A 23,410-nucleotide genomic window follows, 5' to 3' on the forward strand; every position below is an offset into this window, starting at 1 on the left:
GACCATGACCATTAAGGTATACTATAGGCAACTGAAGAGTTTTTGAATCTCCACCTACCCATATTTTAGATTATAACCTCAATTTTAGTCTAGAGGGAGAATAAGGCCTAAGCAACAAATAACCAATCCTGAAGCTGAATAACTGAAATTCACATTAAACAGAAAAGAGAAATCCACATTAATCAGAAAACCTCAGATGGCAAGTTTCCCAATTTTTATTTGATATGTTACCTCCACCCAGCCTTGGAGCTTATGTAACTCCTAGTCAGTCATATCCCTGTCTTATTATAAGGCACAGAGTTTTCACAGCTTTCCTGTTTTCTAGGCTCAAATACTAGGCAGAATGAAATTGAATGTATGGGTCACAAAAGGCAATAGACACAGAAAAAGAAATTTTCTCTAGACATACATCATGTTTTCCATTTAAATTCTATGTATATTGTTATCTAAACAGAATTTGAAAGTTCTGCAAGAGGTTATAAAATTGAAGTTCTGTCAAACGTACCTCAAAATCAATCATTCATAAGAGACTCTTTCAGGTTTAATTCAACACATAAAAGAGCTACTAAGATCAAGCAACAAGAATTCGCCTTAGAATACAGTAAAATTTCATGCAAAAGGCTGACTTATGTTATTCTTAAAAAAAATAAGAGTTTGAATCTCATATAAAATTCCACCTCTTCAGGCTTAGAAGAGCTGCTATAGGAGAAAATAATGCCAACAATAGCAACAAAAATAAAATACCAAAAAATACTACTATCGATGGTGTTCTCTTGGAGTATAAGTACACTATGTGTTGGAGATAGCTTTAGTTCCTGTTGATTGGTTCAACTACTATTTATTTTCAAGGCTACCTAAATTCATCCTTACATTAAGCAGCCATTTCCAACAAATATACAGGTTGAGCATCTTGTATCTGAAAAAATCCAAAATCCAGAATACTTCTGGTCCCAAGTATTTTGGATAAAGATATTTAACTTGTATAAGTTAGGTCTACTTAAGTAATCACAGGCAATGAAAAAGTATCTCCATGGTTTCTTTTAGTGAACCTTCTGAAAGAGTTTCTTTAGGCTCATTTTCTTTGCTCATATTGCCTACATTTAAGCAAGTGAGGGATAGGTATCTTGTTGCTAGCCCAGTTGTCAATTTTCTTGGTGTTGCTACCAGGCAAGGAATCTGATATAGATGCCACAGAACCAAACAATCTCAAGGACCTTTTACTGGTGAACTTTTATTGTCCTTTAATAAATGGATTTATCCTTATTTATCAAACATCAAAACACTAAATGCAACAACAACAAAAATAAATTCAAGTAATTCCCCAAATGCTTAACATTAAGATAAAAATAATTTAATGTGTTCTTAACAGCAGTCTCTTATCAAACTTCCTGGTATGATTTTTCAGCTGCTTGGCAAGACAATCTGCCTGCTTTTAAAGATTCCCCTCAGCTAAAACTACTGAAATCAATACACAAAATAAAACATATGAAGAATAATAGTATTTATATTTTTAACAACAAAAACAATATGCCTGACATAGGAATACCAAATATCATGGGAGACAATATAACATTTTTCTGAACAAATTAGGAATTCTAAAATTTTCCCTTTTATAGCTTCCATAAAAAAATTAGACCTAGCAGGCTACTTCTTAGAAATGTGTTGGGTTGATTCATTCATTTGTTCTATGAATATTTACTGTGTACCTACAATGTACCAGTCCCTTTTATTAGTCCAAATCACAGAACAAGTAGATTACTTTACTAAACAATAATTGATTGAGCACTATCAATCTATGTGACATTCACTATTCCAAGTCTGACAGTGAACAAAAATGGCAAACACAAGGCCTCCCTCAAGGCCCTTACATTCTAATAGGTGAATATGTGTCTTTGAGGGTTGGGGGCTTTACTTGCAGATCTTCCTCCCCAGTTAAACAGAAGGTGAGGACCTACTCCAGTCTAAGAATGATCCTTTATGTATTTAATCTTTCAAATTCATGTGAGTAAAGCAATGACATGTCCCTTTAGCCACCTGAAGAAACAGCTAATGTTATGAATAGAAAATAAGGTTTTTTGTTCTCTTTGTGACTGATAGAAAGCACATATAAGATTTGAAAGAAATGTAGGTTGGGATTGATGAAATCTAGTGAAATTACTAAGTCAACTTGGGGATAAAATCAAATCTGTCATGTTAAGTTTTCAAGATACTCTCAAGGCTGGATTTGACATGCCCACACAGGCCCATATAGACTGCAGTCCACCCAACAAAACCCAAAAACTCCACGAATTCAACAGCTGCTCAAAGACATGACATTTAGAGAGTCCCTTACCAAGTAATTGGTAAGTGATCAGAGAGACAGGAAGGCTTTCCGGTATAATGCATATCAGATTAAGACTAAATCATAAAGGGAAATGTGTTTGATTCCATTATTATAGTGCTATTTTCTGATAACTCCAGGAAAGTAATTTTAGAATCTTTTTGATATCTGTTGAACCGAAAATCAATATTGTTTTCAATGCAGAATAAAGCACATCTGGTAACATTTTACATAAAATTATAATATCAATTTTGAAAATTGTTTAAATTACTATTTTTCAAATATTTAGCACATTCATTTAAAACACATACACTCTAAGGCTTTGTGAAAGTGGTGTTGGAAAAAAAAACGAACATTAATGCCAATTATATGCTGGTTACTTACCAGAAGGCAAGTAAAATAATTTTATAATAAACTCCATACACTACCCAGTTTGCTCTGATGAAACAATTTTGTACAATGAACACTGACTAGACATCACATTCCCAGTCTATAGGAACTAGAAATAAAAGAGCCTAGGCTTTGTGCAGCACGTTCTTTCAATATAAAAGATTAAGGAAGAGGATATCCAACAGACTAACTTCCTTTTCTTGGCTCCAAACTTTTCCTGGTCTCATGGATGGTTTCACAATTTTGGAGTTTATGGAGGAAGTTGAGTTATCTGGAAAGGGTCAGAGATTAGTAACTACATTTCTATAAAAGAGTAAAATGCTGAGTTATAGTTTTGTTCAATTCTGCCTACAATAAAACAAGCACATGATCACATCATTTAATAACAGAATGTGATTATGTGGACAGGACCAAGGGAAGGCACTGGGAATTCAAGGTGACTGAACAGAATTCACAGTAAACTTAGTAACAAAGTCCTATTATTAGGGGCTATCAACCCGGTCACAGAATGATTATTTGCAATGATATTTGTTGCAATGATATCTCAAATTAGGATATGTCTTCATTTCTTCAGAATGATTTTTCTAATCAATGAAGAAACTCTCTGTTTCATTATTTCTTTTAAATGTACTTTCATGGCCTAATTACGTTCATTATTAAGCTGGTCCTCAAGTCTGGATTCAAGGACTTAATAGGAATCCCAAGGCTGTGGTGATGGAGATTTTTTTTCCTTGAATTTCCTAACAATGATTCCTACAGGAACATCTGCCCAAATATCTCTGACCAAAATCCCTGTGGAATAATCTTGAGCAGGGAGGAGAAAGAAAAGAAAGGGAAAGATGCCTAGGACATACGAATTGTAAATAAATTACAGTTGTCTTCACTTTGCACTCTTCTGATATGCATGAATTCCAGTAACCATGGTTTAAATAAGTCCCCCAAAACACAGTTCAAATTTTAATCATCACAATACATTAACTGAGTAACTGCATAAGTACAACTTCACTGCTATCTCTTCAGTCAACAAATCACTACATAAACAGCAGATGTGCACCATGATCCATGATATCACATCTCTTAAAGACTGTTGGTGACTAATCATTGCACATCTGTTATTCAGATCATGCAAAGACAGCAAAGCATGGAGTCGTGTTACCTCCTTGTATTCCAGTGATAAACCCACATGATATTTTATAATGGACAATCAAAAGAGGAAAGTTGGCAAAGAAAAAGAAAAGAGCAAAGAAATAAAAAGTGATAAGTGCAGTGTGGAATTCGAACAGACCATTCATGGAGTAAGAGAAGAAATAGTTGATTGTGGGAAGGTAGACACTGGTGCCATGTGAGAGACTCGAGAGATGCAGCCAGAGGAACTCAGTGAACTCAGCCACTTACTGGCAAAAATGAGAAAAGTGAGGAGGAGGTTATGACAAAAAGAATGAAGATATCCCAGAGGAAGTAACTCTAGCAAAAAAACAAAACAAAACAAAACAAAAAAACTACACATACAAAACAAAACAAAACAAAAAGCTCTAAACATTAAAAAACATTAAAGGAACTCTTTCATGACATTGACAGCACAGAGGATAACATGATGGAAGCTGATCTACACTTAGGAAAAAATATGATAATTCACAGAAGCTTTTCAAAAGATAACAAATGGCTAATAAACATATGAAAAAATGCTCAACATCACTAATCATTAGGGAAATGCAAATTAAAACCACAGTGAGATCTTCACCTTACCCCTGTGAGAATGGCTTTTATTAAAAAGTCCAAAAATATCAGATACTGGTGTGGATAGAGAGAGAAAGGAATGCTTATACACTGTTGGTGGGACTGCAAATTAGTACAACCTCTATGAAAAACAGTGTGGAGATTCCTCAAAGAACTGAAAGTAGACCTACCGTTTGATGCAGCAATCCCACTACTGGGCATTTACCCAAAAGAAAAGAAGTTATTTTATTAAAAAGATACCTGCACTCAAATGTTTATTTGCAGTACAATTCACAATCGCAAAGATGTGGAATCGCCCCAAGTGCCTATCAATTCATGAGTGGATTAACAAAACATGATATATATACACTTTAGAATACTACTCAGCCACAAAGAAGGATGAATTAAGGCCTTTGGCAACAATGTGGATGGAAATGGAGATCTTTATCCTAAGTGAAGTATCTAAAGAATGGAAAAACAACACCGCATGTACTTGCTATTAAATTGGAACTAACCAATGAGCACGCATGTGCGCAGAGGGAAGTAAAACTCAGTGGAATTCAAGTAAGGGGGAGAGAGAGGAGGGGATGGGCAAAAACCTAACTAATGGGTACAATGAACACTATCTGGGTGATGGACACACTTCTAATCCTAACTCAAACATAACAAAAGCAATCCGTGTAACCAAAAATATTTGTACCCCCATAATATTTTGAAATAATAATTTTTTAAAAATTTAAGCATTTAAAAAAATTTTTACAAATGAAAATTCACCAAGGCATAGAAGAGATGCTTGCTCTGTATCCAAAATTATGCAAGAACACAAGTGTTGTTCAAACTACTCTTGATAAAATACTTTAATTCTCAATGCTTTTAATGATATAATTTACCATGTACTAAATATTAGTTTACTATTGTGTTTTCATTTCCCAATGCAATTATTACTGATAGTAAGTGAGTTTTTAAATGTTTTGACAAAAAATTTTGATGGTCGTGGAACAATAGTAATTTTTCTTATTATTAATATCACTTTGCAGAGTTTCAGCTTACATGCGCATGCTTGTGGTTTCACAATTCTGTGCAAAGCAAAGATTCCCTGTATAGAACAAAAGGAAAGATTCCCTGTATAGGAAAGGAAAAGAAAGAACAGATAGGCTAATCTCAAAGAATTTCACAATGTTAGCCAGTTCTTTATACATAGTTGGACCTTAATCCTGCAAGAACTAGAGAACTAAGTAGACAGCACTTGAAATCATTTAGTAACCATCTAAATGACAGAAAGAACCTGTTATGATATCAAAGAATTAGGAAAAACCTTCAAAATCAGCTAGGAACTTAATTGTCAGTAGAGGGGCCCAATCAGTTAGTACTGCTTTCAGAACACAAAGTGTCTGAAAGGCAACACTATCAGTTAAGGCTTGATGTTTGAGTCTAGGGTTCTCTGAGCAGTTTGCTAAGCACAGAGATCCTGCTTAAAAGTTTGTAAGTTAAAGCTAAAGGCAAAGATATTTAGGAGCATTTCCCCATAAGAGACCTTTGTCTTTGAAACGTGGCCTAGGGCTCACCAAGTCCTGGCCGGGCTTTGGGAGTTTAGATGTTTTCACAGGCTTCTTCCTCAGGAGGACCCGCGGTGTCTGGAGATAGAGTTCAGGATACAGTTCTGGTATAAAGAAAATCTTTCTTCTCAAAGTAAGGGCATAACCTGCTGTCTTTAATGAAATTTTAGCCTAGTGAAGGCCAAGGTTTTATCTTGGACCACAGAAAGACTCACATGCAGAACTAGAAAAACCACTGAGAGAAACCACCTGTAGTTAAGTGTAGACCATATATGGTAATTAGGAAAAGTTAACAAGAACTAGAAATCTGGAAAGTAAAAGTCAAGGGATCCTGAGTTACTATTAATACCTTGAGGACTGTAACATACCGGATTCTATAAAACACATAACCAAGCAGGTGGAAAAGAGAGGCACTCTCCTATTTGGTGGAAGCTCAGGCCTTAAACAGGAGGCCTCTTACAAAGGGCTCTAACAGAAAAGTTAGGTTCAGATCCATGCAGGACATGACAGAAGGCAAAAGACAGGCATGCGTACATGTCTCCTCGGCCAAAATGTGAGTACTACCAAGCCAGGCCAATATGAGGTTCACTTCCATATTCCCAGCATTTAGCCTAGTGCCTAGCCATCAGTAGGCACCCTGTCAATAGGTATTTGAAGAATAAATGAACAAATTAGGTTAGCATTCTGCTGTATCAATAACAGTTTCTTCTAATCATCTAGTGTGTGCACCTAAATATAGGTTCACCCTTCATGGAAAGAAAAGCCTCAAAATAACTTCAAAACAGAGAGGAAGCATAGTGTAGTAATAAACAGCATTGGTTCAAATCCCAGTACTACCAGCAAATGGATGGGTAATTGTGGGCAAATTGCCTAACCTGTCTTCATGTAGGTTAGAAACTTGTGCCTCAGTTTCTCATCTACCAAATAGGAATAACAATAGTACCTATGCCCATTGAGTTCTTGGCAGAAATAAATATGATTTCAGATGTAGAACACTTTGCACAGTGCCTATCACACAGAGCAAGAGTATCATAAGTGTTTATCTACTGTTATCGACACCTTTAAGTGAGTCCAGGTTGGGTGAATCAAGCACACAGACACCTCTTCCACACACATACACATGCTGCATCTACTTGTTTTAAGATGAGCCAAAAAATATTTCTTTAGGTTCATAAGCACGTTGCTTAAAATATGACCAGTAGAAAAAATATAAAAAAGAACATTCAACCTCACTAACACAAAAATAAAAATCAAAACAACATGTTTTTTCACACATCAAATTAGCAAAGATTTTAGAATTATAATAATGTCAGGACTGCGAGGTAAAAGACAGGTATTCTCATCTGCAATAGTAATTGATACAATGTTTCTGGAAATATTTTGGCAGCATATAACTAGAGCCTTAAAATATCTTTGCCATTTCCAGGCTTACATATCTTTAGTAGAGTTATTTTCATAGTATCAAAAAAAATTGGAAACATCCTAAAATCCATCAAGATGAGAGTTAAGTAAATTATAGTACATCCACAGAAGTAGAGCACAGGCAGCTATAACAGGATTTCTGAAGACATAGGGGGAAAATCAGAATGCACAAGTATGTAAGCTATATGAGTCCATTTATGATTTGGTAACAAAAAGGAATAGAAAAAAACAGAAAATTCCCTAGAATACACCAATAGTTTATTTCTAGGCTTTGAGACTCCAGATGATTTTTGGTTTTTCCTCTATAACTTCCCATATAGTATAAGGTGTTCTAAAGTGATATGTATTTCTTTAAGTCAGGAAAAAAAAAACCCATAAAGCTCATTTTCTAAAAATTCAGCTGACAGTGAACAGATTCCCTCCTGGTTCATTCTGCTAAAAATGATGTTACTAATGATAATGCCATGATCAGCAAACGTCTATCAATCCAAACTCAACAAATCACACTAATGTGAAATAATTTCACAGTCTTCCCTGCCCAAATCATACGACTTAGCCCTTAAAGCCTGGGTCTGCCAATATGGTTAAAAGCTTTCCCTAATATCAGTGATGACAGAATAGGTCTTGATGCTGTACCAGCATCTAGGTATAAAAAGGCTTACTGTCTTGAAAGTAAGATTTGTGAAATGACTTGACAGTTGCCACTTTCAGCCCTTTCTTCCCTTCTTTTTTATCATTTTAGACAAAAGTTGAGAACATCTCTGAAATCACTAAGCAATTCCAAAGTGCCATACATTGAGAAAAACTCTTAAAACATAATCAGTCATCTCCCTACCATTTTTATATATCACTATAGACACACATGGCTTAAACTTCTGAGTAAAAGTAAAATTCATGAAATATAAAATATTGTAGTAGCCAACCTACTATAATATTTTACTAGCTTTCAATATTTTAAAGGTTGCAGAACAAATTAAATCAGTATTATTTATTCCTTGCCTAGATAAATGTTTGGTGGTTTTCAGGGAACTATAGAGAAAAGTAGGAATAAATCTTACCTTTTAAAAGTTTAAAAGTTTAGACTATCATTTCAGGATTTCAGCAATGTAGTAAATTACCTTAATCAAAATAGGTGAATATAGTTGAGTATAAACGTTAATCAGAAAGCATATTACCTATTTACCTAGTAATGACAATTCTATATTGTTGATGCTAAATCTGATGCAGAAGTCTGGTTATATGAGTATTATAGGAAAGCAAGATCAGAGAACACAACTCTCCCATGGCTGCCTCTTTAGAGGCTACAGAACTGAATGGTGAGGATGACAAAACATGGTTCTAACTGGGCCTTTTCGAGAGTAAACACATGTACATGGAGAAATTCAAACTGGGAAAATAAAAAGAGGGGAATCTAAATTCTACAAAGTATAACATTCTATCTTAACACTAAGGTAGCCTGTTACCGTTTACCAAATAAAATATTATGTGTGTAAATGTTCTGTAAATATTAAAATGCTATGTGAATTTAGGTGTTGTTATTACTAATATTCCCACTATTCATTCTTGAGAGATTAAAACAACACCACCAACATCATATTTCATGGACTCTAGAAAAAAATAATTCTATGCTTTGTTCGGAACTGCAAAAGAACCTGAATAGCCAAAGAAATCTTAAGCAAAAAGAACAAATCTGGAGACATCACATTTGCAGACTTCAAACTATACTCCAAGGCTATATTAAACAAAACAGCATGGTATTGACACAAAAATAGAGACACAGACCAATAGAGCAAACAGAGAACACAGATATAAAACCATTCATGCATAGTCAATTGATCTTTGACAAAGGAGACAACAATATACACTGGAGGAGAGAAGCCCTATTCAATATATAGTGGTGGGAAATTGGATAGCCACATGCAGAATAATGAAACAGGATCCATATCTCTCGCCATTCATAAAAATTAATTCAAGATGGATAGCAGACTTAAACCTAAGGCATGAAACCGTAAGAGTTCTAGAAGAAAATGCAGGAAAAACTCTTCTAGATATCAGCCTAGGAAAATAATTCATGAAAAAGACCCCAATGGTAATGACAGCAACAAACAAAATAAATAAATGGAACTTGATTAAATTAAAAGCTTCTGCACAGCTAAGGAAATAATTAACAGAACAAATAGACAACCTACAGAATGGGAGAAAATATTCACAAGCTATATGTCCAATAAAGGGCTAATAATCAGAAACTACAAAGAACTCAAGCAAATCAGTAAGAAAAAAACAACCGCATTAAAAGTGGGCAAAAGACATGAACAGAAGCTTTTCAAAAGAAGACAAATGGCCAATAAACATATGAAAAAAAATGCTCAATGTTACTAAATCTTCAGGGAAATGCAAATTAAAACCACAATGAGATCTCACTTTACCCCTGTTAGAATGGCTGTTTTATTACAAATTCCAAAAACAGTGTATGCTGGCATGGATGCAGGGAAAAAGGAACGCTTACACACTGTTGGTGGGACTGCAAATTAGTACAACCTCTATGGAAAACATCATGAGATTCCTCAAGGAACTGAAAGTAGATCTACCATTTGATCTAGTAATCCCAGTACTGGGTATTTACCCAAAGGAAAAGAAGTCATTTTATCAAAAAGACAAATGTAAGATTTATTCCTACTTTCTCTGTAGTACTACCCTGAAGATCAGTAAACATTTATCTAAGCAAGAAATAAATAATACTGATTTAATTTATTCTGCAACCTTTAAAATATTGAATGTTTATTGCAGTAAAATTCACAATTGCAAAGATGTGGAATCAACCCAAGTGCCCACCAAGTCATGAGTGGATTAAAAAAATCGGATATATATATATATATATATATATATATATATATATATATATATATATATATATATATATTATGGAATACTACTCAGCCACCAAGATGGAAGAATTAAGGCCTTTTGCAACAATGTGGATAGAACTGGAAGCTATTATTCTAAGTAAAGTATCTAAAGAATGGAAAAACAACACCACATGTACTTGCTATTAAATTGGAACTAACTCACAAGCACATATGCACACAGAAGGAAGTTAAACTCAGTGGAAATCAAGTAAGGGGGAGAGAAAGGAGGGGATGGGCAAAAACCTAACAAACAGGTACAATGAACAATACCTGGGTGATGGGCACACTTATAACCCTGACTCAAGTGTAACAAAAGTGATCCATGTAACCAAAAATATTTATACCCCCATAATATTTTGAAATAAATAAATAAAAACAACAACAAATAAAACACACCTTATTAGGAATTAAAAGTGAACTGTAGCAAAATATGGGCAACAATATATATTTCAAGGAGACTACTAATATTCAAGCTGCATAGTCTTATTTATCACAATAATACTCTTCCTAAAACAACTTATTTAAATAAACTATTTCACTAATAATGCCTCCTAGAAATAAAAATTTCATCGCTGAAAAATAAATGCAAAGTTGAAATACTTACTTTTAATACCAAACTGTCCCCAAAACAGGAGTACAGCAAAAATTGGGAAAATAACAATGAGAATATTTTCATTTGGAGAAAACCATGGAACTGGGGAGAAAGAAAACAAAAATCACAATTAATATTTACTATAATCATTTCAAATCCTACAAATGGTCTATAATATATGTTTTAATGTGGAGATAAAAATAATTAAAGCAGTAGCCTTGATTCTTACATATATTTATATGCATACACGAAACAAATTATACATAATTTACCTATATAACAAATTTCATTTATGAAACAAAAAACTATAGTTACTGTTTCTCAAATTTTTGCTAACCCATATTTTATGGAAGGTGATAGTATAGCACGGTAGCTGGGAACAGGGCTCTGTGGCCACAATGCCTGCGTTTGAACTCAGCTCTAATTCCACAATCTACGTAACCTTGACAATGTCTTAACCCCTCCCTGTTCTTCAGTGTCCTCCGTTGTTATATGGGTATAACATATTAATAGTACCTACACCCTGAAGGATTGTTATAACTATTAACAGTTAATAAAGTATATGCAAAGAGCTTGAAACAAAGCTCTGCACTTACCAAGTAATACAAGTACTAGAAATACAATTATTATTATATGTTTATATGTTGAATATCCGTATGTGTACAGTGCCAAGAGTTTACCTTTAAGCAACAATGAAGTGTTCCTATAAAGACTGACTCAGGGGACCTAAGGGAGGAAGCTGTATCACTAGGTACCCTCTCCCTGACAAAGACCAAGAGAGATGAGCCCTGCCTTTTCTCTAACTTACTCTGCAATATTAGACTTATTCATGAATAATTATGCTTCAGAGGCTTATTTACATGTAAAGTAACATGCATGGCTTTAGGCTATTAAGGAAGCTGTTATGAAGTGGGTCACATGTTACTTTTACAGTGAAAAGATATCTACACATCCTATATAAAGGAAATTAAGATATTAAGACTTCAAATAAGATTTGTTTAGAACTTTAAAAAAAATTAAGTTTAATTGCATTTTATAAGCCCATAGCTCATAATTTTAGCTATGAAATTTCTTTTCCAGCAATAAAGCCAGGTGAATGCAATGAAAGCATTCCCACGTTTGCCTGTACAGAGGGCTGTGCTGTAGAAAGAGCACTTCTGAACACTGCCCTAAGCAAGCACTGTCATTCCTCTGAAATCAGCACTTCTATTTCAAATCCTACCCTGCTCTGCCCCTCAGGATCAGCGGATGAGGAACTCTGTGGCTTTCCATTCCATAATGATGGCCACACACACATTTCTTGTATTAAGCTTATGTTAACCTGGAAAAATGCTTATATTAATCCCTAGAATATAACAAAATTATGAACTCTTTCTTAGAGAAATTAGCTTCTCAGAATCTAGTGTTTTCCCCTATACATAGTAGAGATTCAATACAAGGTTACAGCAGTCGTCATAGTTTAGCAAGTGAATGAAAGAAAATTTTTTTGATGTACCCATGGTTTTAGATCTCTTCTAAGAGATACATATTTTTAGATACCCTGAATCAATACCTTAATTTCTAACCATATAATTGGTCATCTTCCTATACGCCCCCCCAAAACCCCACTTCAATACAGCATAAAATCCTACCAGAAAAAAAAAACGTTGTGAATCATGCCTAGGTTTTTGATATCTAATGCCCAAAGGATCTGGTAAAAGCTCGATGATTTAATAACTATGTTTAATCAATTTATTCCTCCTTACCTACTACCATCATTATTTTGTTTTGAGTTATGCACATTAACTCTTCAAATCCTCACAATTATCATATGAGGAACTATTAATCCCTCCTTAAAGTCATGGAAACTGAGGCACAGTGAATTAAGGCTCTTAAGCTTCTTAAGTTTTCATGCAGCAAACTGACTCCTGATAGTCTCCCACCCACCTCCCATCAAACCTCCCCTCCCAGATGTCCTCATTTCAGTAGCGGGGACTCCACTTCTCCAGCTGCTCAGGGACAAAAAACCTTGGAGTTACTTGACTCTTTGGGTTCTCTCACATCCCACATCTAGTCCAATAGCAAATCCTGCCAGCTCCACTCTCAAAACACAGCCAGTATCTGATCTCATGTTCAATATGAGCTGATGATGAAATGTTCTTTCACTGGACTCGCCCCTTATTCAACAGAACCATCTTAGGATACACTAATAGAAATTATTAATAAGAGGTGTATATGACTCTGGTCTGACCACAAATTTTTCACTTATCCCACAAACATTTATTGAAAGCTCCACCGTGAGTAGGTACTTCTCTCGGCTCTTGAAAGTCCAGCAGTGAACAAGGCAGGGCGGCCTGAGCTTGAGGAGGGCAGGAGCTGAGGAACAGACTCTCTCGGGGCAGTAAGGAAAGACCTCTGGAGAGAACCTCGAAGAGAGCCTTGGACAGGAAGGAGCCTGCGTGTGAAGACAGGGAAGAAGAGGTGCCAAAGGAACGAGTCCAAGGAACCAAATGATGGCCACTGTGGCTGGGACTTAGTGATATGGGATCAGATGGGAAGAGTTTGCTGGGGCAAGATTATGTTGAGTCTTAGCAGCTTGTTAAGAGTTTGGATTTTATTCTAAGAGCAAGGACAAGTGATTGGAAGGCTTCAAATAGGGAAGAAAAATGACCTGACTTATTTAAAATCTTCTTTGGCAGCCATGTGGAGAGTAGATTACAGAGAAGAAAGACCTGTCAGAGAGTTACAGGAACAATGGTAACTTGGGAGGCAGAAGGGCATGACCGAAAAACGCAATCCTGAGTTCAGTTTTACTCATCACATTTAAAGATGTAACAGGGAACTGCTTCAAAGGAAGATGACTAGAACAGAGATCCTGAAACTATGAGCAATGGCTAAAAGAGCTGGGGATTTTTATCCTAGAGAAGAATAAACTTGGGAGAAATACTAAAGCCCTCCCAGTGAGTGAGAAATTACAGGGGTAGCAAGTTTTACCTTGACTTAAGGAAGAAATGAAACTGCCTGATAATAGACCAAGATCCTCTGGGAAGCAATAATGTCTCCTTATCTCAAGCATTTAGGTCAAAAGTCTGAATGGCCAACTACATGGGGCATGATAGAAGTAATCTGCGAATTAGATGCTGAGATAAACTAGATGACTACTTACGGACTCCAAGATTCTATGCAGAAGTCATAAGAAATATAAGACACAGGCCGGGCGCGGTGGCTCGCGTCTGTAATCCTAGCTCTCTGGGAGGCCGAGGCCGGGCGGATCGCTCGAGGTCAGGAGTTTGAAACCAGCCTGAGCAAGGGCGAGACCCCGTCTCTACTATAAATAGAAAGAAATTAATTGCCCAACTAACATATATAGAAAAAATTAGCCGGGCATGGTGGCGCATGCCTATAGTCCCAGCTACTCGGGAGGCTGAGGCAGGAGAATCACTTGAGCCCAGGAGTTTGAGGTTGCTGTGAGCTAGGCTGACGCCACGGCACTCACTCTAGCCTGGGCAACAAAGTGAGACTATGTCTCAAAAAAAAAAAAAAAAAAGAAAAGAAATATACGACACATTGCAATGACAGAGAGTGGGATTATAGAACAAAAAAATATGATTCTTAACTGGAGCTTATCAAAATCACTTGGGTTTATTCGGGCCTCGCACACTCTCCCTTTTCACCCCAATATTTTAATATGGTCCCTGATGGTAAGTGGGGGATAAGAGTGGGGTGAGCTGGATACCCATGATGCTCTCAGTTTAAAATCACTGCTGCAGATTTCTGCTGGAGTTTAGCTCCCGTCACTGACATGAATGTGTTTCCTCTTTCTAATTTGTTACAGTTGAAAAATTTGAGAAGCACCGAATTGGACATTTAAGAACCAACTGAGATGCTGAGGGGAAAAACCCCCCAATGTTTTATCTAAAACCATTTATATGCCCATTAAGCTATTGATTTGTTATGGTAGTATTGGCAGATGATGCTAACTCTTGTTCCCCAAGGGAGAGTAAGACAAGATACGTCTCTGAAACCCCTTTCAGCTCTGAATTTCTATGACACTAAGAAAATTAATTAAGCTTAAAATAGAAATTATTAAAATTAAAATGGACTAAGAACAAGAACAAAAATATTTTCCCATCTCAGGATTAAGAAAGATAATCCAAGGGCATCTACATCCTATTCCACCTGAGCTATGGCTAATAACTCTGCCCATCACTCTCCCCCAATACCTGGTCAGGCAGAGTGGTTCCCAAGAAAATTAACTTCTTACTACTGGAAAGGCAAAGAAATGATATTAAGAGGGTGTGGCATATGAGTGAGTGTTTAAATTTTGCTTCCAAACTTAAGTGTTATTAAGCCCCAGGATCTCATTTTTCTTATCACTATGTACAAAAATGGCACAACCTGAAAAAGAGATCACTCTGATCAACTAAATGTGTTTCTCCTTCAAATAGATGCATGCAAACCTCCATAAATGCAGATAACACATTTCCACCAAAAAATAAACAAATAAAAATCACAGTAACATTTATTAACACTAAAATTCAAACCAAATTTTTACTTGATGCTTCAGGATTATGATAGCTTTTTGATGTGCTGACTGGGCCAGGCTACAGTCCTGTTATTTAATCAAACCCAGAATTCTAAGATGGCCCCCAAACCCCTGTCTGAAATACATGCCTTTCATAATTCCTTCCTCTTATATAGGGGTAAGACTATGAATATGTTGGATTTCATTTCTATAATTATGGCATGTCACCTGGCCAAAAGGAGTTCACTGATATAATTAAGGTCTCCAATTAGTTGACTTTAAGAAAGGGAGATTATTCTTGAAGGAGAGAAGGCTGACCTAATCAAGTGATCTCTTAAAAGGGTCTGGGCTCTTTCTGGCAAAATAAATTCAATATGAGAGAGAGATTCAACAAAATGAAAACAGTTGCTACATAGCCCTAGAAAACTAATACAAGGATCTTATAATGCTTTTATGTCATCATTATAAACAGCGTGTATCATGTTGATAATAAGGGAATTGGCAACTTTCTTGAACCTGAACTAAACTTTTAAAATCAAAACTCTAATATCTTAGAGAAAAATAAATTTAAAACTTCCAAGTTTTTATATCAATAATAACATAAATATTTATAACAAATTTCATTACCACTATTATTTATATTAGTGTTTGGTTACTGACAAGGTATTTTCACAGAAACTATATATTATGGTGATAAAATGTTGGGTTTTATAGCCAGAGAGGTCTAGGTTAAAATCCCGGCTGTTACTCTGACTTTGAACAAGTACCTTGAATCTCTTTTGCTTCCCCATTTGTTAATTGGTAAGACCTACATCTATCTCCCAGAGTTCTTGAGAAGATTACAAGACACAACGTACATAAAGCATCTGGCATGTGTTCAAATAAATGTTAGGTCCATTTTACTCTTCTTATTTGTACTATAATCACTTCCTTGAAATCAGGGTTTAAGTCTTAGTCATCATTGAATCCATAGTGTCTAGCACTGTGTCTGACATGTAATAGGCACTCAATAAATCTTTGTTAAGTAAGAGAGATATTATCTCATTTATATCTCAAACATTTCTGTGATGAAGATGGTATCCCCATAGGACTGATAAGAATCTGAGGACCTGATAAATTGAATTTCTCACCCAAGTTTTCTTAAACTATAAAATGTCAACATAAAAAATATAACTTTCTAAATTCCAGTCTGGTGCTATAGTATACACAGGCACCAGAGGTATATAAAACTGTATCTTATTGTGTTTCCATGTATTCAATCCTAGTGCTAAAAAAAAAAAGAAAAAAAGAAAAGAAAAAACCCCACACAGAATGGTCACCATTACCTGCACTCTAGTAAGTGGAATTCAATTCCCTATTGAGTAATTTCTATTTATCATTTATGCCTATATCTGTGTATCTACAAGAAAGCACAGCATAGTAAAAATGGTTTCTAATACCGATATCCTCAAAGTCCTCATGATGGGTAAGTATCCTTATTACAACAAATTTATATTCCATAGTAAGAATCCTGCCCATTTAACATTTTTGTATTTTTTTTCCAGTAAAAAAATGGGTGCGAAATAGAGGCACCAGATGCTGGCAAGGATGTAGAGAAACTAGATCACTCTTACGTTTCTGATGGGAATATAAAATGAAACAGCCACTGTGGAAGAAAGCAGTTTGGCAGTTTCCTTAAAAACTACACATACACTTACCATAACAACCCAGTAACTGTATTTGTAAGTATTTATCCCAGAGAAATGAAAACTATGTCTACATAAGAACCTGTGCACAATTGTTCATAACAGCTTCATTTGTAATCACCCCAAACTGGGAACAACCAAAATGTCCTACAAGAGGTGAAGGTTAAACAAGCTGTGATATACCCACACCATGGGGTACTACTCAGCAAAAAACAACAAAAGAAAAAAGATAAAGGAAACTACAGATGCACACAACAAACTGGACATATGTCAAGGGCATTGAGCTGAGTGAAAAGGCCAATCTGAAAACCATGCAGTAACCTACTGCATGGTTTCATTATAAAACATTGTTGAAATGACAAAATTAAAGATATGGAGGAAAAATTAGTGTGTGCCAGGCTAGGGATAGTGGGAGATAGGGGATGTGACTACAAAGGGTTGGCATGATGGAGATGTTTGTGTTGACAGAAGAGCTCTACATTCTGATTGTGGGCGTAGTGACACAAATGCACACATGTGACAGGACAGAGAACCACACACACACACACATACACACACACACACACACACACGCTGTGCCACTGTGAACTCCCTGGTTTTGATACTGTGTTATAGTTACATAAGATGTAACCACTGGGGGCGGGGAGAGTTGGGTGAAGGGCACACAGTACCTCTCTATGTTTGAATCTTCCTATGAATCAAAAATTATTTCAAAAAATAAAAATGGATGTAAAGCCAAATGTCTCAAGCCTCTGGTAAAATTTTCTACATTCTCTATGATAAAATAATACTTTCTCATTTTAAGGGCCCAAAAAGACAGCCTAGTTCTTATTTTCATAAGGTATTTTGGGGGAAAAAAGAAATACAAAACAATCACATGCAAAATCATTAATGATGTCTTCATCTCAGACACTGGTCTTCCTCTCCCATCCATCTTCATTTCATCTTCTGGCCTTTCAAGTCTCATCTCTCGAGCTTACCAGTTTACATCTCAGTGACCTATAAAATTACTCTTCTTCCATGTCTTATTCTTTCATTCCCATGAAACTGTATACTTTCTCAGAAAAATTTCAAGGAGATATTAGATTATCTAACTCCAGCCACTCACAGCACACATGACTGACTGATTAGATCCCTCCTGAAAGGTGTGTGTGTGTGCATAATATATGTTAATATATTATGTTATTATATATTATTTATTTATAATATGTTTATATGTAAATACATATTTTTAATATATAAATATATGTATATTAAAAATCTCCTTAGCCCAAATTAATGTCAATAGTAAAAGTTACAATGTAAGAGAGATTTCTGAGCAGAAAAACCTTCTAAATTCTCCTTGTCTACTCTGAGCCATCCTGCCCATTCCTCACTGTACACAAATCCCTCTCATATCAATCCAGGCTAGCTTCAGCAACTTGATATCTTACAAAATAAACATCCCAGGAACACAGCTAATGTGTACAACTTTGATTTACAAAGAACTTGTCCACGTGAGACTTCATTTGATGCTCATTAGATTTTGTAGAATACATAAAAAGAATATCTACTTTTATGCCCAATCTAGAGATCAGGTCACTTGGACTTGGTGAGGTAACTTCTCAATGTCACCAAGATGAATAGTAAGGTGCTGAAAAGGGGATATAACTCAGATTTCCGATTCCCAATCCTAAACAATGCCAAAATATTTCACCAAACCAGAGCCCCCATTCCCAATCTGGTAGCAGATATTTTATAACAGTAAAAGCTAGGCAAATAGTTGATCCAATGGAACTGTTCTGATTCCATCTAGAGCAGAGGTTCTCAAAGGACAGTTCATTCCAAGATCAGTAATATGACTGGTGATCCTAACTAGAGATGTCAAAACACAAAGTCAGAACGTACTTGTATGTGTTTGAAGAAATCAAGCAAGAAATAGCAAAGAAAAGAGACTGTTTACTTCAGCTAACTTTAGTACTTTATACAACTCACCAACCCACGTTTGTGAAGAGAGGGCAGAATTATGGTGCTGTAACCAAGCCTGAATTCAAATAAATTAATTTGGATCCCTAGCTCTTCCTCATCTTGACCAAGGAAAAGAACACCAAAGCAAGGCTAAGTACAGAAAGCCTTAAGAAGTCATCCATGATCACCTAATTTAATCTCCTGATTCTCCTTCTAATCTATTACCTCAAGAAGGAGTGTGGCTGGGACTTGCCAACCCTTGGCCAAAGTGTAAGGTTACATAATACATACACACATAAATAAAAAATGGCTAAATAATTGGAAAGAGCCTTGAAAATTAATCAAAGGAAAGAAAATACTTTTGATGGCAGCAAAGAGAAATGTAGACTAGATGACCCCAGGACCAACCACCAAATAGAATAGTTCTCAAACCAAAAGTTTGAGACTCACACGGTATACAAATTAGCAGTAAATACTGCAAAAACTAGAAGAGTAAATAAGATAGGACTCATGATCTTAAAGCTGCTTAACAGTACATCAACATTTATTATTAATAGCCTGCTTTTTGATTCAAAGGAGCTCCTAACCCTCTTTTGCCCCCCTTCTAAAAGAATCAGGTTGTATCAGGAAAAGTAAAAAGAAAGCTTTTAGAGAAGTCTTACCAACACGATATTTTAGTTCTATGAAGGTTTCGCCTTCTCTGCTTAATTCTGTCACTTCACATGAATAGTTTCCTAAGAGAGCTTCACTCTTATCGATCTTCAAGGAGGCATCCCCTTTTAGTAATTCTGGGACGTCCATTCTTGCACTGTGAAAATCACCGTAGGTAGCGGACTTGTTGACAACACCATCATAGCTGTAAATGTCTTTTCCTTTATATCTCCACTTTACATACAGTTCGTTAAGGTTTTCTGCCTCTATATTATTAACACAGCACGGGATGACAACAGTTTCATTGCAAAACGTATATTCTACAGATTTTGTTTTATTAAATAGTAGCTGAGCTGAACCTGGAAAGGAAAAAGAAAAATATTTTATTTAATTATAGAATTCTACACCATAAGATTTTAGGTATGTTAATTTTTAAATTCCTAAGATAAAGAGCAATGTTTCAATTGTTCACTTATATAAGCAGTGTAGCAATGAAGAGAAAACCTGAAAGGTGGAAAACAGAAACAAATTATTTTAATATTAACTTGCACAGCTGGTAGACAACACTATAACTTTTTGTTATTCATTCTCAGTAATACAAAGTATACATTACCATGCATCTTGGGAACACATTCAACTACTGTGTTGGAACATGCAGGTGTAGTATCTGGCTTTGGAAGCTTTGAAGTAATCATTACTGCCTACTGATATATGTAGGAAAATATTGTCCTTACCATGGGAAAATTTTGAACAGAAAATCAAACCAAATATTATATTCAGTCTCAACTGCAATACACTTCTTCTAAATAGAACTTGCAGAACTGATATGAAATTTATCTCTATCTTTATGCTGCATTTCCAAAAAAAGTGGCAGGTTCTACTGTATTTTAATATACAAAGTAAATCAGATGAATCAAATCACATCTTTCCACTAGGATGGAAAGTCTCAGAATACTAATGAGAAAAAAACATTTTGCTATGGCCACATTCCCATTGCAAAATATAGATAGCAATAGACATTTTGTACACAAGTCTTACAAAGGATTATGTTCAAATGAATGGCATTTTCCTACCCCCACATTTCACTGATACTACAGAATAACAATTCCCAAATGTATATTTTAGGTATTTCTTTCCTCAAGAAACCATAAGCCACTCAGAAAGCTAAGAAACAGGCTGAAACCAAGAGCAGATACTGCTAATAAGTGGAAGTATCCTATCAACTCTTCTCAATAGGATAAACTACCAATTGTTGCCTTATAAAAGAGGGACAAGGTAAATAAATGCAATCACTCCCCATTCAACTAAAATGTACAAGAATGTGGGGAAATTGTAGTTGTCTTCCATATTCTTCAGCCATTTAGTAACTCTTTTTATCTAAGTAGCTAGCTGGCTTTTCCTGAAAAAAAGCACAAAGTACTAACAAATGTAAATATTAACTTTGTTAATAGTTCATTCTTAAGATTTCTTCCTTTTATATAAACTGGAATAAAAATCAGAGGCATAGAATATTATTATTCTAAGAACATTATTATTATTCAATAAATACCTATTGAATTGAATGCAAGGATACATAGTAGAATAAGAATTAAACAGTGGTCAAAACACCTGAGTACAGGTCCTATCTGTACCACTTTTCAGTATGCCATCCTTAAGCAACTAACTTGTCTGTGCCTTGGTTTGCTCTCCAAAAGTAAGAGGAACAAAAACAAACACTGGAATACTTCACAGAATTGTGAGCATTAAAGGAGAAAATATATGGGCAAGTGCTCTTTAAACACTGTGCTATAAAAATGTAGAGTGATACTCTAAAAACTAGATGATCTGGCATTTTAATGTAATGATATGGAGCTTCTCTGACTAGTTCAAAATGTTCTATTTCTGGGAATTATAGTCTGAACCAACCTTGTGGATATCTACAGCTTATCTCTTCCCATTTTCTATGTTTCTAGCCACCCAAATATTAGGAAGCCCCAGGAATAATTTGGACTTCCATTGCATTCTTCAAAACCTTGGAGTTGTGAATTACTTCCCCTGTTAGACAGAATAAAGGGATGATGATGTTGGAATTAAAAAGGAAGGCGAGTGTAAAACAATATGGTGAAAGATTTTGAAATGGATGCAAAGATTACTGGGCATCCTTTCAACAGAGTACTAGGCACTGTGTAACAGATCCTTTGGGATGACATGATTCTATAGGTGCCTGTGCCTTTCACTGACTTTGGGTTATTTTACAATTGTGTAAGTTGTAGAAAATTGATGACAAGGCAAATGATTGGTGTCCCTATGGATATAAATAAATTTTATTTGGCAACTGATTTCCACCTGGTGGAAGAGGAGATTCCAAAAAAATTACATTTTACTGCCCTGAGGATATTGACCAATTTTGCATTTATTAGCAAATTCATTTCAGCATTCCTGATTGCCTATAAATGTGTCTGTTCTTCCAATTTTCTTTTAAAAAGGTTTTGCCTTCTTGCTGGTTTGCTTGTTAATTAATGAGTGAAATAAAATCCTTGACATGTGTTCATTTTATATCTGTATGAATCATGGTTTTACTTTTTAAAAATTATCCTTTAAAAAAAGAATTACAAATGGGAGCTTAGTTATCCTATCAAACTTTTTGAGAAGGCTCTAAGTAAGCAAGAAGTGATTGGTGAACATTCCACATTATTATAACTTATGTTTAGAAAATGATTTTTCCAAAAAATACAAAATCATTAATTGCATTGCGCTGTTGGTCATAATAAAAACATTTTGCAGCTGAAGCAATTTAAGTAGAATAAATACTATCAGTAAAATTTAAAGTAAAATTGACCTGGATAAACCATAATTTGAATAACCTTTGCACTAATAATTAATAAATAAGGGTAGTCTAAAAATATCACCCCACTATTAACTACAACATCAATCTCTATGAACATGTATAAAAAACTGTTAAGTAGTAAAATTACCTGATTTGGGTTTTTTTCTGTTTTGCCTACTGCTTTCTGATGAAATAGCAAAGTGAAGAAAAGATTTAAAATATAGGGAGCAAATAAAGGAACATAGACAATTAACATGAATAAGAAAATTCTGAATAAACAGATATGCTTATAGCAGTTTAAATCAGATAGAAGTAGAAAAAATGTAACCAAGAGTAATGTTAGAGTTACAAATTAGCAGATAAAATGGAACAATTATTTTATATCAAATGCCAAAAGTACTGGACTTTGCAAGTATTGATGAATATAGACCACCAACCCAAACCATCTCAGACCACAGTTCTGAAAACAGCTATGCAGTGGCAGAGAAGGCCCAATCCAGGGAAGTCACAGCACACAAGTCCAGCTTAGATATTTTAAAAATGTAACAAACATTTCTTGAGAATTACCTGACATGAAACATTGTGACAGGATGTGGGGAAACAATGATGAAAAAAATGTAGGAATTATCTTTTAGGAGTTTACAGTTCTTATATGGGGGATGATAAGTACTTTACATAATACAAAGTCCCAAGTGTTTTCCTTTCTGTATGGACAATATACTATGGATGAGCAGAAGAGTAATCAGTGTTACAAATTTCTAGGAAAATTGGTGTTGCTACTAGGGAAGCACAGAAGAGTGTTGCAGGTCTTTCAATATTTTACCTTTTTACTTGTTCCATGTCAATTTTATCTCCTTTGTAATAACTCTTAAATCATTCTCTTTTTGCCTCTTACCCTATATTCACCCAGTGTCT

General features: G+C 35.2%; 1 protein-coding gene across 7 annotated transcripts in view; it reads right to left on the reverse strand.

Moving 5' to 3' along the window:
- Positions 1 to 23,410, reverse strand: part of CD47 (CD47 molecule) — a 54,583-nt gene that overhangs the window by 23,314 nt on the left and 7,859 nt on the right. For all 7 annotated transcript variants that reach the window (XR_002224037.2, XR_002224034.2, XR_002224036.2 and 4 more), the window contains exons 2-3: positions 19,701 to 20,048; positions 10,915 to 11,004 (exon numbers count right to left, since the gene is read on the reverse strand). Coding sequence is in view for 3 of the 7 variants with exons in the window: in XM_020287670.2 (XP_020143259.2) it covers positions 10,915 to 11,004; positions 19,701 to 20,048 (438 nt within the window). In the remaining 4 variants the exon portion in view is untranslated. The remainder of the gene's footprint in view (positions 1 to 10,914; positions 11,005 to 19,700; positions 20,049 to 23,410) is intronic.

This window comes from Microcebus murinus, chromosome 1 (genome assembly GCF_040939455.1).
Source record: "Microcebus murinus isolate Inina chromosome 1, M.murinus_Inina_mat1.0, whole genome shotgun sequence".
NCBI classification, from domain to species: domain Eukaryota; kingdom Metazoa; phylum Chordata; class Mammalia; order Primates; family Cheirogaleidae; genus Microcebus; species Microcebus murinus.